Genomic DNA, 16,454 nt, shown 5'->3' with positions numbered 1-16,454 from the left:
GTGCTCACTTCCACTACAAGCACTATTTGTCATCACTGCGAGCAACCAAGCTTTTACGACGGCTCCACAGACCTCGCGACCAATGGCATCGCCTGCCTAGTTGGAGATATGTGAATGTCACCTGATTCATGTGTCACGACAATGGACAGCTCATCAAGTCGAAGGAGCACAACTGGAGGAGTTGTAGAGAGAACGAGAACTTGTGGATACAGAACCTAGCAGTCTAGCAAAAGCGGACACAGTCACAATATCAAACCCGATAGCATGCCCTTCAACCTATTTGTATTTTGGAGCATTTTAAGCCACATTGCACTTGTTTGGGATATCCAATTCTACTGACGTGTATCATCGGAGGAAGAAAAATTGATGGTTGAAACTTCGCAACCCTCGTGAATTTTAAATTTTCACCCCTCGCCCATCAAATCTTGAAAGATTGCAATGCCTGAGAACAAGAGAAAAACTAAAAGGGAAGCAAAACTTAGCCCTGTAATAGAGGGAGTCCACAAAAATAATTATGTATACTTTATATATTTTAATGCACATTTCTAGGCTATCAAAATTAGGAAGCGTTTCTATTCAAAACCTACAAACAACTACAAACGTGTTTCTTAAAGTGTCTCTACTAACACTGACACGCACGCACTAACATGGCAGTCCATATATCACCTCTTCACCATCTTTGATGATCTTTCTTCTTTATTGCAGTCCAGCTGTAAAAGTTTTAGAAAGAGCAAAGACCACAGACTTTTTCACACTAAGAGGAGATCCTATCTACTGTTCCACTGGGCAACCAGGCCCAACTGCCTTCTTTGTGCTCTTCATTCCCCTATCTTAGGGAGGATTGTGGTCTTGAGAAACTTGACACCTGATAGATCCAATAAACCCGCTCTAAATAACTTGGCCAAACCTTCCACTTTCGCAATATTAAACGATTAGCATAGGCTTTACATGTAGTTTTGCATATCATTAGTCCCCATATGTATTGCAACTATTCTCATAACCTTATGGACCACTTTGGTCCACTAAAGATACTGGAACACACTGATATGTTCTTCCTCTGTCTTACAAAGCGACAGAGAAGTAAATATGGTGACTTCTTAAAACACAGAAGGCAAACCCAAGAAAGAATTTTATAAGCAGAAAAGATCAACAAACAAACTTAAATTGTTACAAATAGACGAGAAATGCAAAATCACGGTTGGGCCTGATGCAAACTCCTGGACTATATAACAAGTAGTACTTTCTGTTGCCTGCATTAAAGGCTGAGTCACGAAATTCCAATTTTACAACGTCAATATGCCAACGGTAATCACAAAGTTGATATATTTTGTACAGAGGGTAAATCATCAATTTTTACAGTCAGGTCCAGAGCACACTAATTTGTGGAGCTCTTTCCCACATAAGACAGTACGCCTTCAACATAAAGGAAAACAGAAAATGTTGTACCAATAAGCAGGCCATCAATATGAAAGAACAAGCAGTTTCAATCGCAGCTTCATTGCAATCATATCTAACAATGGTTTGGCCTCTCATAATCAGGCGGCAAACTGGGACATCTCTCGTTCATGTGAGCATATGGCTCAACAGTATTATAGCCTGGCAATTCCATAAAATAATCTCCAAGCAGCTGACAATGTGGACGAGGATCACACCAGGAAGGAAGTTTTGACATGTCATCCTCAAAAAATTTCAGCATATATGCGTCCCTAATCTGTCAAATTATAAGATGGAAAAGCAATGCGAGTCAGAGCAAGACACATCTAAAGCCAATGAGCTATCCAGAAGAATCATGTTTTCAATCAAATGCTCCCAGAGACATTGTGTATTTGAGAAAGAAGGCCCAGGAGGGGGGAGGGAGCGGGGGAGGGAGAGCGAGCGAGCGAGAGAGAGAGAGAGAGAGAGAGAGAGAGAGAGAGAGAGAGAGAGACCGTAAATTCTGTGACTTGTATGGAATCTGACTGTGGACCGAATAGGCCTGCTTCTTTGTACATAGCCAGGATAAAAGCCACACAAGAGGTGGATTTCCCATCACTGTAAATCCATTCATCATCCTCTGGCATTGCCAATAGTTCATCAAATGGTATGCCCTGCTGCTCGCTCTCAATTAAAATGCTTGGAAGATCCAATCCCTGTAGTAGATCCCCTATCAGTGTCAGGATTCAGTGCGAGGTATTTAAAAGCATTAGCTTTCAAGAGACATTGCCTACTAACAGTTGAGAGTTTGCATTATAAACTGAAGTAATGGCATCCCACTAGTCAGTTTAATCTGGAAGAATCCCTGACACAAGCTTGCCACTTACATAGCTTGGAGAAAATTGAGATTGAGAATGCATAATGACCACATTTGACTCTATATATTAGTAGGGAAATTCTGGGGTACAGGGCATGCCTTAGTCTTCAGCCGTTTGTTGAGAGCTTCATTCCACATATTTGCAGCATAATCAGGTTGTACCCGCGTCCACACAGTCATGACTGACATGACCTGTTTCCACATGCACAAATCAAACCCTGATTAGTAATGCCATATGTTGCCTGTGGCATTCCTTAGCAGAAGGTACGGGAGAGCCAGAAGGTGTCCCTATGGAAAAAGTAAAAAACAAGTTTCAGCAATCTCCTGCCACAAAGAGCGCTATAGTGAAAATCAATTCCTAGTCAGTTACAATCTGCTGTCGACGCCATGCAAAAAAACATCATCACAGATCATTACAAATTTAAACATATTAGTAATGACCTCTTATATGTGATCACTTCCCAAGGAAATCTAGCATATATAGAGGCTTTCTGTATCTAAAAACAAAAATCTGATAACAAATTCAAAAGATCCAACAGTTAAGCCTTGACAAGCTCATTGACCCCCAACTCTATAGGGATTAGTTCCCTCAGTGGTGTTTATGACTCTGGGAGGTCCACCTGCTCCTCCGAGAGATCCAATGGGACCCCGATGACCGGTTTTGGCCATTCAAGATTGGGCACTCAGACAGCAATGCAGAGGTGGAGTTCTTCTTGAGCAGCAGATGGATGCAGCTAGATGCATCATCTTAAACACACTGGTTGAAGCAACAGGTTCCCATTGACGTCATACCCAATTATGGTCCCGCCTTTGGACCAACCTTCCCCAAAGAAAGATCTCATTCTTCTTCTAGATGATGGCCCACCGTAGTCTACCCAGTGGCCCGCAGATGAGGAGAAATGGGACCTGTAATTGTTGTTTGGCAGGAGAGTTGGAGACAATAGCACACTGCCTGTGGAGCTGCCCTACTGAGAATTTGCCCCGTCTTCACTTGGGGTAGGGTGGCTTGGTTGAGACAACGGAGGCATGCTTTCTCCATCGATCTGACCTTGCTGGGCCTACTTGATTGATGGCGAGCAGCTCATCAGTCTCGATATCCAGGATTCGCCCTCTCTGACTCAGTGGCGCCTACAGCATTTGGGAGATGATTGCCAGCATCACAGCCTGGAATATCTGGGTAGCACAATGTAGCACTGCGAGGGGGGCAGCAGACTCAACCTGCAGCGACCCTCGCCAGTATCTAGCATGATATCATCTATACTCTGCGAGCTATCGGCGAGCAGGGTACAAAGGGTTCTAGGAAGACTGCCAAAAGACATGTGCATTTATGCAACCTTGGCCTACTGGCAACTACTATATTTTCACAGATCTAGGTAACCATTGGGTGTATAAGCCCCCCCTCCTGGCTGTTGATGCCCACTTCTGGCTCTTTCAGTAGGACGAACCTGTATACTGTCTGATGCCTCTATGCATCTCACTCCAGATATGCCAGGCTATGATATTGGCAATGATCTCCCAAATTGTATCCACCACTAGTGCTCGAGGAGGTGATTAGTATCCATATGACAAGTGAATAATATAATGGTGAAACCTTAATGGCCCATGATGAGTCCACACTCTCATATAAGGCCCAGTCAATGATAGCCAGGCTACTGACCCCAAATAAGATGCATAGTGGAAGGGGTGGACCTAAGTTACAAGAATATATCACCACATGTTTCCAGAAAGCTACTGTTGAATGAAAGCCTAAAATTTAAAAGAACTACTCAGCTACAGATTATTCCATGATATACAAGATATATAGACACATCTTTTTCTCAATTCTTAAAAGGCAAATCTATGTGGCCAATCAGCTTTCCAAAGGTGATGCCAGGTCTAGCATGACAGCTGGAGAGGAAAGGAACATGAATGCATTTCTACTATGCAAATACGATTATATAAGTCTTCAAGGATATGGACATTGTAGAAGAATGTTCCTAAGATCTCAGCTGTCGTAAGTGTCTCCACACAACATTGTACGTGTGCCTTCTGCTCCTCCTAAATATTTCTTGTTTGCATCTAGAATTGCTATGCTATATACCTAGATGAATCCAGGAACATTCCCAAACTCATCCTCTAAAAACACAACATAGTGCAGTTTCAATCTCATGATAGTCACTCACGAGGTTGAAAACCATAAACTCCATCATGCATAGCAGGGACTAGCTACTATGACATCCCCACTGACGTCATTTTTAAAAAATGGTTTTATCAAAATTATATATCACTACACCCTTCCCCCCCCTCTCTCTCTCTCTCTCTCTGTGTTTCCCCCCCAGCCCCCAGCTACACACCCACACCCACATACATATGTATGTGGCTGCAAGACACGTCAAGACATATGACATGTTAGACACTCTCTAGACACAGGTGTCTTAATTGTCTTAAAAATAACATCACACCTTTTTTTAAAATTGCAAATATAATACTTCAAAGAAATATGCAAATATATAGATCTGTTTATTGGCATACTAGTAATTACATAGAATCTTAACATATAACACATGTCACATATTAACTTTAACTTTAGAGTCCAAGCACTTAGCGCACTATACTTTCAAGTTTTAACATAAAGAATGTAGAGACAATAGAATGTGGTCCGCAAATCTATGATAGATCAATCATCATGGTTACTAAAGTCTGATACACCATAAAGTAAACATGAAAATGATAACGGAAATGAAAGTCTCGAGTCACATGTTAAGATTGAGCCATGACAAGTTCCCAATAAGACTTTGAAAACTAATAGACACGTGTTATATCTGTGTGTGTGTGTGTGTGTGTGTGTGTGTGGTCAGGAGGGAATGAAAGAGTGCGTAAGTACGTCCAAGAATGCATGTGCATGAGAATGGGAGGGTGAGTGAGGAAGGAAGCGAGGAAAGGCATGCGTGCGTGCATGTGCGGGCGGGCGGGCGGGCGGGCGAGCGTGCGTGAGAGAGAGAGAGAGAGAGAGAACATGCCCCGTGTCACGATATGTGACGTATTCCTTTCTCTATACCTTAGACTTATGGATGGTTTGATGAATGGACACTTGTGGAAGGGTATGCCCTTTCGACGGGACACTTCCCAAGAGGCACAACCTTTCACAAGAGACATTCTATGGAAGAGACACTCCTATTGTAATGTGCCCTCTCATCAAGGTCACACCCTTCACAAGAGGTAAACACCTCTTCATGCACATACACTTTGGAGTACACACCTTTTCATGTGTGACTCTTCACTCTCTATATAAGAGAGGCTCAATTGTATGGATGACACACTACAGACACTCAAGCAATACAAATATTCCTTGTTCTCTGCTATTTCAATCTCCTTTCTATTCCTTAGCACATTTCTAAATATAGTAAATCTAGGATTTCTTACAGTGGTATCAGAGCAAATTTCGCTCCTGCCTGTAGAAAATGCCCCCACCTTCTAGCGCCTATCTGATACATCTCTTTCCACTAGAAGATTATCCGTGCACATTGTGCATGGAAGAGATGGAGAGAGTGAGCGTAAAAATTTTTAGCGCCAACCCCACCTAAAGTCATCAATGGCCTCTCCATCTCCCCCACATCACGAGTTGATGTGAATGGACACAACAGAAATCGTGTCTTTTCATGTGCTTGGGCTGTCCCAAAACGAAGGGACGCACCTTTTCCACCATCGGACACACCTTTTGATGAAGAGTTTTGACTCCTCACCCAAGGGACACACCCCATCAAAAAGGACACCTCTTTTCGTGTGGGGACACCCCTTTTTAAAACAGGGTCACGCCCCTTCATGAAAAGGAACACCTATTCCAAGGGTCACACCCCTTAGAATAGGCACACCTTTTGGCACCAAGCACCCTACAAAAGGGCCTAAAAAGGGCAACCAGCCCAAAACCTAAGGCCCAGCCCAAGATTACCCTTGCGTTCAAGTAACCCAACCTTTAATTTTTGGGAAAAGCAAGGCCTAGCAGTTATTGCAGCCTTCGCAAATCGGCCTTTGGCGTCTCGTAAGTCGCACCCTCTTCTCGAAAGTCGTGCCCCCTTGCCGATTTCTGCTTGCCAGACCACGCCAAGCCCACACCAAGCTTGCCGTTTTCTGTTTCCAGGCTTTGCGCAGCCTTTGGCGGCCTTCCATAGTCACGCCAATCATGCCCTCAGCCTTCTGAATCTGTTCGCCAGCCTTTGCTCAGCCATGGATGTGTTCCATCGCCTCTGAAGAGTGACAGCCTAATGCCCATCTCTGCACAGCCTGCTCTATCTCTTCACCTCGCCATCTCAGCCTGCGAACAGAGGCCTTGCTGTCCAGCAAATCCCCTCAGCCAGCCCCTCTTGTACAAGAAGACCTCGCCTCTACACAACAAATCGAGATCCTGTGTGGTTCGTGGTTTTGCTGGCAACATCTTTCTGCCCACAACCGGACTGTTTGGTCGCTGAATTGCCTCCCTCTACAGAAAACCCTAATTTCAAAACTTGAAGCCTGACATCAAGACCTCCTTCGACTCGCAATTGATGCTGTACTTTTTCCAGCCCGAAGCCCACAGCTGGTACACGCTTTTCAGCACAGTCGGGCAGCTCTAATCTATTCCAGGTGGATTCTTTCCATTCTATTTCTAAGGTTTCTCTTTCATATTGTTATTTGACACTCAAATTACAGCAAATGAAAGCCGCCTCCTTAAAGCATGGTAATTCCCCAGTCCCTTCAAGGACACCTCAGGCATCATCTACCACACAATATCGTGTTCAGATTGCACAACCAGCCCATTTCGGAGCTTTTGCATCGTGGGTCTTCTGTGTCACGTGCCCTTCCAGTGACTTGGACCACATCCTATACCTTCGGCATGAAGCACCTCAGTTACATTACTTCCTCAGCACAGTCCAGGTAGTGTTCCACGAGACACGTAGATACCCAAAACCCAATATTCCTCCCGAGTTTGCTGTCCATCTTTGGAGAGATTTTTACCCCTCAGCTTCAGCATCTCCAGTGTACTCTCCACCTCCTTCAGCTCCCACATATCCTCCTGCACAGGTTGTACCTTCCCCAAGACAGTATTTACACTTTGAAGGCACTCCTCCTCCTGGATATCCTCCACTCCCGACAGCAGCTCCTTATCCCTTCTCAGATCCGTGTACTCTGCAACCTACCCCTGTACTCTCACAAGCAGTAACACCCATTTCGACATCACCAGTGTTACCTCAGACAGGACCTCCTTTACTAGATTTCCACGGCTGGTTCCATCCTGCTTCTCCTGCCCCCTCCAACATGAGCAACCTCAGGGAGCAGCCTGAATCTTCTTCCAGGAATGGTACAAACTAGAGCGCAGGTTCGTGTTTTTCTCACAAGGATCTCAGATATGTCGCAACGCTCGCGTGCAGCCTCTCCAGAGATAAGCGACTCAAGTCCAAAAAAGACCCCTGAAGTCAACTTACAAGGCAAAGCACTACTTCAACTTCAAATTTCCCAGCTTCAGGACAGCATCTCCGACTTGGTCCAGAAAGTCCAACAACTCTAAGATTGTCGCAATACCACACATACAGAGGATGACGTGACGCAACCAGACAACTACGTGGACTCATTCCCACCGGAGGTAGAAAACACTGAACTCCGTGCCCTCTACCATTTACTCCAAGCTTCCAAAACTAAAAGACTTGACATTAAACTTCCGGAAGCCTATACTGGTCAACGAAATCGACGAACAGTTGACCAATGGCTCGCAAAACTGCGCATGTACTTTGATACTGTTGACCTCACTGAAGGCAAAAAGATTTCCTTGGCAGCCTCCCTCCTCAAGGATACAGCTTTCCTATGGTGGCAACGACGCTTAAAGGACGGCAAAAGTGTGTTAACTTGGGAACGTTTCGAACACGTGCTCCGTAAGCAGTTCATACCTACCAATGCGGACTTCCAAGCACGTTCAAAACTCAAACAGTTGAAGCAAACAAGCTCCCTGTCTTCCTACATCTCTCAGTTCACCACATTGGTGCTAGAGATTGATGGTTTAACTGATGATGATCGCCTTCATGTTTTCACTATGAATTCTGAGTTCAATCTTTTTACGGAATCTGCGCCATTCAATGAAGCGGGTCCGGGGGATCGTTTCCAATGCATCTGTCAGACAGGCTCTTACGCATTAGGTGCAACCAATACATGTGTCATAGATCTTTACTGAATGTGCCGTTGAATTTGTTCACTCCTATTGGATTGACGTGTCAAAGATATTCTCATGTTGGGGTTGTTGAGGTGTACCTACCCTCCCCCCTGCCCCCTACCCCTTATTTTCCATTCAATCAAATCTAAGGTTTGTATTGATTTGGTTTTTCCGCATCTACCTACATAGGCCTAAATCCCTCGTTACGCATTGATGTCCTCAAAGCAAACATCACCACCACAGCTGGCGCTATTGCTTATGCAGAGCGCATTACTGATTTCCAAAACACAGGGAAGCAGAGTGCTAATAGAACACGGAACTCTACTATGGCCAAAGGTGCTCGCCCTCAAGATAACCCCAAGTGTAGAAAAAACTCGGGTAATCAAGGTCAGCGACAGGTCTCAAGATCCCCACAAGTCTCAAAAATCGTATGCTGGATTCCAACAGAAGCACTCCTCCAAGGAACGCGCCTCTTCACAAAGTCATCACCGTCATCCCCAACATAAAGGTGCAGCCACTACAGTCTCAAGATCCCCACAAGTCTCAGAAATCGTATGCTGGATTCCAACAGAAGCACTCCTCCAAGGAACACGCCTCTTCTTCTTCACAAAGTCATCACCGTCATCCCTAACATAAAGGTGCAGCCACTGATAATAAGAAGAACTCCAGCACAAAAGGACTTTGTACCATCTGTATAGGCGACCATAGATGGTTCGATTGTCCCAAGCGACCAAAGCAAAATTCCAATATGAAACCTAGCACTTCCCAAACAGAAGATGCTACCCCACACAAGACAAGAAAGGCAAAGCTGTTCGAATGGCAAATACCATCCACATGAGCCTTGCCAGCAACCCCGAACCTTCCCTGGCCACTCAAGTACTTTGTGTCCAAGGATCGATTCGTGGAACAACGATCACTATCCTCATCGACAATGGCTGCTCTCATAACTTCCTAGCTAGTTCTATGGTCGACAAACTTCGGTTGACCACCAGTCCTAGTCTCATGGACTATCAGATTGGACTCGCAAATGGAACTACCTTCTTGTGCAACACCAGGATCAAAAACTTGTCTTTTCGCATCCAACATTATCCGGACAAGTTGAATTTCGACATCATGCCTCTTTCTCCGTACGATGTCATACTCGAACAACAGTGGCTCTACGACTATGATCCATTAATCAGTTTTCGCAGCCATACTATCCAGTTTGTCCACCAGGGAAAACTTATTGAGCTAACTGGTTCTGGGGACTCTCCTTCAACCCCAGTTGCCTCTGTCCTACAAGTAAAGAAGTGGGTTCGTAAACGTCAAGTAAAGACTTCACTTCTGTTGGTTACGGCAGTAGAGGAGACACCAACAAAGGATCCTCCTAAATACCTCAACCAACCTTGAATCCAGCCCTACCTGGATATTTTTCACAAGAATTGCCAAAGCAGTTACCACCTCGACGACCAGTGGATCACCCAATCGAACTTATTCCTGGCAGTAATCCACCGTCGAAACCTTCTTATCGGGTTTTTTACACTCAAGATGAAGAAATCCAAAGACAGGTGACCGAACTACTCGACAAAGATCACATTCGGCCCAGTCGTAGCCCTTTCGGATCTCCTGTAGTACTTGTGGAAAAAAAGAATAAGTCAATGCCCCTCTGCATCGACTACCGAGTCCTAAACAAGCTCACTATTAAAAACAAGTATCCATTGCCTCGCATCGATGACCTCTTCAATCAACTTCTACACGCAACACAATTCTCAAAGATTGATCTTCGTTCACGTTATCATCAAATTCACATACGAGAAGGCGATCAGTACAAGACAGCTTTTCGAACATAGTATGGACACTATGAATGTTTGGTCATGCCTTTTGGGTTAAACAATGCCCCGGCCACATTCATGACACTAACGAATGACATCTTCAGACCTTTCCTCGATAAGTTCGTCATCGTTTACCTCGATGACATCCTCGTTTTCAGTGGATCCCTATATGAGCACATACAACATCTTCACCAAGTTTTTGAAGTTCTCCGCGCAAATTCTCTCTACATCAACTTTGAGAAGAGTGAGTTCTTGAATATTTGGGACATGTTATTTCAGCTCAAGGCATCTCTGTGGATCCCAAGAAGATCGAGGTAATCCGAAACTGGCCTACTCCTAAGAATGTTCATGATGTCCGCTCTTTTCTCGGACTGGCAAACTTCTACCATACAAAGGTCTATCAGTTTTCTGAAATCGCAGCTCCTATGTCCGAATTATTGAAAAGCACAACAGTTTTTCAGTGGCTTCCCGAAACAGAGTATAGTTTCCAACAACTCAAGCAAGCACTACTACCACACCAGTTATGGCTATTGCTGACCCAAACCTTCCATTTGAGGTCATGACCGACGCTTCCGACATCACTACAGGAGCAGTCTTGATGCAAGAAGGCAGAGTTATTGCTTTTGGCAGCCATAAACATTCCGATATCCAAACCCGATACCCGGTTTATGATAAGGAGTTTCTTGCCGTTGTACATGCTTATCGCTCTTGGAAACATTATCTCATGGAAGCCGACACGGTGGTCAAGAAAGACCATCACTCCCTAAAGTATATCTTTACTCAACCAGTCATGAACGCTCGACAAGCACGCTGGGTTGAGTTTCTGGCCAACTTTCACATGACCATTGAGTACATTCCAAGACTACGCAATGTAGTTGCAGATGCTCTTAGCAGGTTAACTCTAGCATCAGCTATGGTAATCTCTACATTATCTGTGGATGTTCCGAATTCATTCAAAAGGAAGTATTTCAATGATAAAGACTTCGACACAACAATACAAGTTCTTTCAAAAAAAACCTTCGACTTCCGAACAAAAGATTTTCTCATCCTATTCTTATATGGACGACCTTCTGTATTATCAAGATCGCGTCTGTGTACCACATGACAAGGATGTTCGACGTCTTTTATTAAAAGAGCATCATGTAGTTCCTCATGCTGCCCATCCAGGCATCAACAGGACTTATAGGTTACTTACTGGCCTCAGATGAAAAGCGACGTCATCAAAATGGTTACATCTTGCTTATCTTGTCAACAAATGAAAGCAAGCCGACAACTTCCAGCAGGACTTCTTCAGCCTCTTCCAGTTCCAACTGAAAGGTGGGAAAGTATTTCCATGGATTTCATTACAACACTACCACGATTCTCCAGAGGTAACACTCAGATTATGGTAATTGTTGATCGATTGTCCAAAATGGCACACTTTGTTGCTTGCAAAAGCAGTGCACAGGCTCCGGACATAGCCAAACTCTTCATACAACACATCTTCCGGCACCATGGATTGCCCAAGAATATCATATCCGACAGAGATCCTAAGTTTACCAGTCACTTTTGGATTTCACAGTTCAAATCTTTGGGTACAACTCTACTGTTTAGTTCAGCCTACCACCCAGAATCAGATGGCCAGACTGAAAGAGTCAACCAAGTTCTGGAAGAAATGCTTTGACATTATATTCAGTGACGCCTAGCAGCTTGGGAAGAGTATCTACCACTCCTTGAGTTTGCTTATAATAACTCTTTCCATAGTGCCATCAGCATGACTCCATTCCAAGCAACTTATGGACACACTCCGATTGTACCAACGAATTTTGTACTTCAACATCGAGTGGCCCTAGCTGATCAACTGGTTCAAGAAATGCAGAACATTCTACTCCAGGTCAGGAATCATATGCGAAAAGCGCAAGAGCGGTATCAACGGTCTGCCAACAAACATAGACGTCACCTGGAATTTGACACTGGTGACATGGTGCTATTATTTGTAGCCCCACATCGCTATAAGACGGTTAAGTCCGTGTTTCCTAAGTTGCCACCAAGATACTATGGACCTTTCCGGATCGTCAAGAAAAATTCACCTTTAAGTTACAAATTGGAATTACCACCATCATGGGGTAAAATCCATCCGACATTTCATATTTCTTGGCTAAAGACGTACATTCCAGGCGATGACGCAGTTCCTCCTGCACGTGATTATGTCCCAGAAATCCAAGACGATTATGTTCTCCTTATTCCTGAGCGTATTCTGGACCATCGACAGCGAGAGACTCGACATCGACTTATCACGGAATTCCTTGTTCTTTGGCGAGATCTGGACGATTCCGACGCTACTTGGCAATCTGATGAAGACTTACAGCAGTACCCTGACATTTTACAGCAGTATTTTCGATATTTTCTACATTTGTTCATGATCTCCACCAGGCTCTTATTTTGCATCATAGGGAGACACACCCACACCCGTGTTCACATAAAACATATTTCTCAACAAATCACGAAACTTGGGGTTTCAAAATTTTGAAAGTTTTCCTTGTGAATTCGCAGCTTTTTTTCTGAAGTATGACCAGGCTGCCTAAAATCTTGCAGATTTTACGAAATTGAGAAAATATATTTACAGGTGGAAATGTTCAAGGTTCGTTTTTATATAGTTTGCAGGTTTCTGTGAAGACTGCACCCAAACAAACAAGCAAACAAGAAAGCAAGCTATAAACCATAGCCTCACCATGCATAGCAGACACTAGCTGTTATGGCATGCCCAACAGCTTCATCTAGGGACAAGGGCGGGTATAGCGCAATGTTGACTCTCAAATTAACTTCATAAGACTAGTACACGTCCAATCTCTTAAATATACTTTTCCCATCTTCTCTGTTCTTTAGTAAACTGCTTCAGGCATTCATTGATAACAGGCTATTAAATATTCCCTCAAACAGAATTCCAGTAAACAGCACTAACCAGGTGGGCATCAAGTGGAGGTGGATAGTTGTCAGTTGAAGTATCAATCCAGCTGAAAATCATGTTATGATAACCATATGGCTTTCCATCCATTTTCCTGGCGTACTCCCAGGCTGCAGTTGTGTTAAACTTTGCCCGTAAATCAGGGTGCAATGGCAAGAGGGCCACATGTGAATGAGCAACGTCACTCAATTGAAGTTGCCACCACTCCTCCCATGGAAGAACAACAATAATTTCCTCTCCCTTCAAAAAATAGCAAACATTATTCAGATCAATATATGGCCCTCCTTATCATTGAGGGTACAAATGCGGCATGTCCAAATAATACATCTTTGCGACAATCATAAGGATTTGCTTACCTACATTTAAGAGGTATCTCTACAAGACAGAACCCAAGCATGCATGATATATCTCAGATAAACAATAGAAAACAAAATTACCTGCTCATTTTGATGACCGGATTCTCCAACCCACAGCATGCCCTCCTCATCTCTTAAGCATACAGCCGTGTGACCAGCATAGGCACCTGTTACCCACTTTTCAAGTGTCTCGAAACCTCCCCAACAACCACGAATTTTTGAAAGAGCAAGGAAATCACCAGATTGGATATCATCGGTAGAAAAGTTTGAGACAGATGAGCCAGCCCGTTTCACCAGTTTTGTTCCCATATGCTTCTCTAAAAAAGCAATGTTAGAACTCTCTCCCCACCCTGAATTTGAAAATAAAGGCAACACATCCCAGAGAGCCTCAAATGTTCCCAGCATTCCTGCTGGCATAAGGAAAACTGAAATGCCATGTTGTTTTACCTGAATCAAAAGGTGACAAAAGGTAGTACATGTTTACTATAGAGTAACGACAACTCTCTCTCACACACACACACACAATCTCTCAATACATACATATATGCATTTATTCTTTGTGTGCACACGTCTGGATGCAACTCTTGCTCATTAACTTGGTACTCCACATATCATAATTGATGACTTTTTGGTTCCTTTGTACTAGACAAGAGAAGTGCCTTGGGCTCTCCCTCAGTTCTTTAATACATCAAGTACTCTTTTTGTCTTATAGACTGCGCTGTTCCCTTGAAGACATTAAATAAACTGTGGCAGTGTCCTAAAGAAACGGAGTATCAATGCCTAAAAAACCTAGCATGAGCTCTCCTCTAGATTTTAAATTCATCCTGCACAAACTGTCATAAGAGAATCAGGAAAAGCCATTCCTGATGCATTATAACCAAATATTCCGTCTTATTTACAATTCTTTAAAGCACCATGGTCACTCGCTAGTTCCTCGCATACAATATCACAGCTTACAAAGCGTTTAGCAGGTTCAACATACGGCAGCTTTGCCCTCCATGCTCAGCCCCACATGCCATGCCATAGCCAATCCATGTAAATTTCAAAAAAACACTTCAATTCCCAAGTATTCTGATTCGAGGGACCCCACAGAGATTATCCCAACTCCAGACAAAATAGTCATTGCAATTGTCCATTTGATTATCCAACTGCACGAAGGAATGATCCTGTCCTCCTCTTCTTTTTGCTTGGACTTGGTTACCCAACCTTATTGCATTCATAAAGTATCAAAGGACACAAATTCAGGAGCAATAACCCTTCAAGTCTTCAACATTTAGTATTAAAAAACATTCAAACAAGTCTGGACACGATGATTTTGCAGAACCTGCAACTGGTAAAATAGCTACCAATATTTCATGAAGTTATCTACAGGAGCACCTTTCCTTCACCATAGTCAATGTCTCATACACGATGCTAGTATTGACACCATTATCAAACATCCAAGTTAAATATCAACAGAAAGATGAGAGAAAATACATACATATTCAAGCTCTCCATCTTCCCATTTGTCCACCTTCAGTGTATGTTGACGGGCTGTGAAGTAAAAGTCCCATGTAGCCCGGAAAGGAGTGGCAAACAAATACAGATCCATGCAAGTCCAGCTTACAGGCTTACCAGTCTGCCAAACAAAAATGGCTTCAGTCTGGGTCCGCGTTCAGAAAACTACTCAATTCAATCAAAAATTAAGTCTTTTCCACTTTGGAAAACATGGATATTTTGGTGAATTGGAAATATTTGTAAGAAAAGACTAGATATTCTATACTGCAATTACAAATAATTACTAGAAATATCAGAATAGATAACACCTCGCAGCATAGCCACAGCTAAGACATACTCCCCCTCAGTGAAAAATCGCACCGTCCAATAAAGGTATGTCCACTAGGTAGAGACATGAGCGAGAAAAAGGTCAACAGTTTAGGCAGAAAAAATATCATGGGGCTTACTACCTTGCCCAATTTGCTGCCGTGCTACTGTTTGCGTTTCTACTTGCAAGCACAGGATTTGAACAAAAATTCGTCTATTAATTTGCAAAGAGTTCTCGACCTAAGCATTGGTCTCGAGTTCACAGAAGACTTGGGATGTAGCCCACAGAATAAGATTCACATCGACCCGAAATTTTTAGGTGAAGCCAAACCGAAACGCGTGTCCAGTCCAACAATCAATCCATAGAATGGAAACCTGGATATGGAGAATTCCGCCAGTTTCGGTGTATTCCATGTACGCCTCATTCTCGGAGAAGCAAGAACCTTCCCAAGACACGCTCTCGTTGGGGGGGCCGACGGCGGACATATACTCGGGCAACAAATCCACGGGGTTACTGAAAGTGCTGAGGAAAGGCCATGCGATCTGGTGAGGCAAAGCGGGGAGGAGATCTTTAGGGTGGAAAGGGAGGGAGGAGGCAAAATGGAAGCAGAGGAGGAGGGCAAAGGGGAGGATGAAAGGGTGGGGGGGAGCCATGGTGAGGGGAGGAGGAGCGGGAAGGAGAAAGATCTGAATTTGGGAGAACTAGCGAAGAGGAAAGTTGGGTTCCGCCATAGCCAGACCTCGTAAGCTTTTTGGGAAAAGTTCAAAAGCTCTACATAAATTCCGTATGCAAAATATACTCAACATTCCTCCATCGCCCCCCCCCCTCGTACGTGTCCCCCCTTTCCCAATCCCACGTCACCCTCAAACACCACCTCGGACTCGTATACCTCGTGCCTAGATGCGAGCACCTGGACGCGGGAGCAAATGGCAAGTCAGTGCCGGTGGCTTTCACCGCATCGATGTCTACACAATTTTGTCAAATCGATTTCGCCACCCGAGCATTGATCACAACTCCACCGTGCCACTCATCCTCCCACTGGTGCGAAAATGGGCATCGTACCCATCATCGTGGAAATAGGCCCCTGGAAGC

The 16,454-nt window shown here is 43.9% G+C and overlaps 1 protein-coding gene across 2 annotated transcripts; it reads right to left on the bottom strand.

Moving 5' to 3' along the window:
* Positions 1-1,198: 1,198 nt before the first annotated feature.
* On the bottom strand, positions 1,199-16,142 carry LOC147899579 (uncharacterized). 2 transcript variants are annotated; one of them, XM_087377984.1, is made up of 7 exons: positions 15,737-16,142; positions 15,039-15,176; positions 13,640-14,005; positions 13,200-13,442; positions 2,395-2,482; positions 1,929-2,134; positions 1,199-1,711 (listed from the first exon to the last, which is right to left on the bottom strand). In XM_087377984.1, exons 1-7 carry the CDS (start codon positions 16,013-16,015, stop codon positions 1,511-1,513), a joined length of 1,521 nt encoding a protein of 506 aa, XP_087234110.1. In that variant the 5' UTR covers positions 16,016-16,142; the 3' UTR covers positions 1,199-1,510. The 2 variants fall into 2 exon arrangements, with proteins under 2 accessions (XP_087234110.1, XP_087234109.1); XM_087377983.1 differs by having other exon boundaries at positions 1,200-1,711; positions 1,929-2,129; positions 2,390-2,482.
* Between the last annotated feature and the right edge of the window lie 312 nt (positions 16,143-16,454).

This window comes from Dipteris shenzhenensis, chromosome 8 (assembly GCF_047967505.1).
Source record: "Dipteris shenzhenensis isolate YYH24624 ecotype China chromosome 8, Dip_SZ_1.0, whole genome shotgun sequence".
NCBI lineage: Eukaryota > Viridiplantae > Streptophyta > Polypodiopsida > Gleicheniales > Dipteridaceae > Dipteris > Dipteris shenzhenensis.
Note: the sequence above shows the minus strand (reverse complement) of the source record. Positions and strands in the feature narration are given on the sequence as shown.

Coding starts and splice junctions, on each gene's coding strand:
- LOC147899579 (XM_087377984.1), bottom strand. CDS start 16,015: ATGGCTCCCCCCCACCCTTTCATCCTCCCCTTTGCCCTCCTCCTCTGC. Junction 15,177..15,736: donor GCGGAATTCTCCATATCCAG/GTTTCCATTCTA, acceptor TTTGTTTGGCAG/ACTGGTAAGCCTGTAAGCTG. Junction 13,443..13,639: donor CCGGTCATCAAAATGAGCAG/GTAATTTTGTTT, acceptor TATTTTTTGAAG/GGAGAGGAAATTATTGTTGT.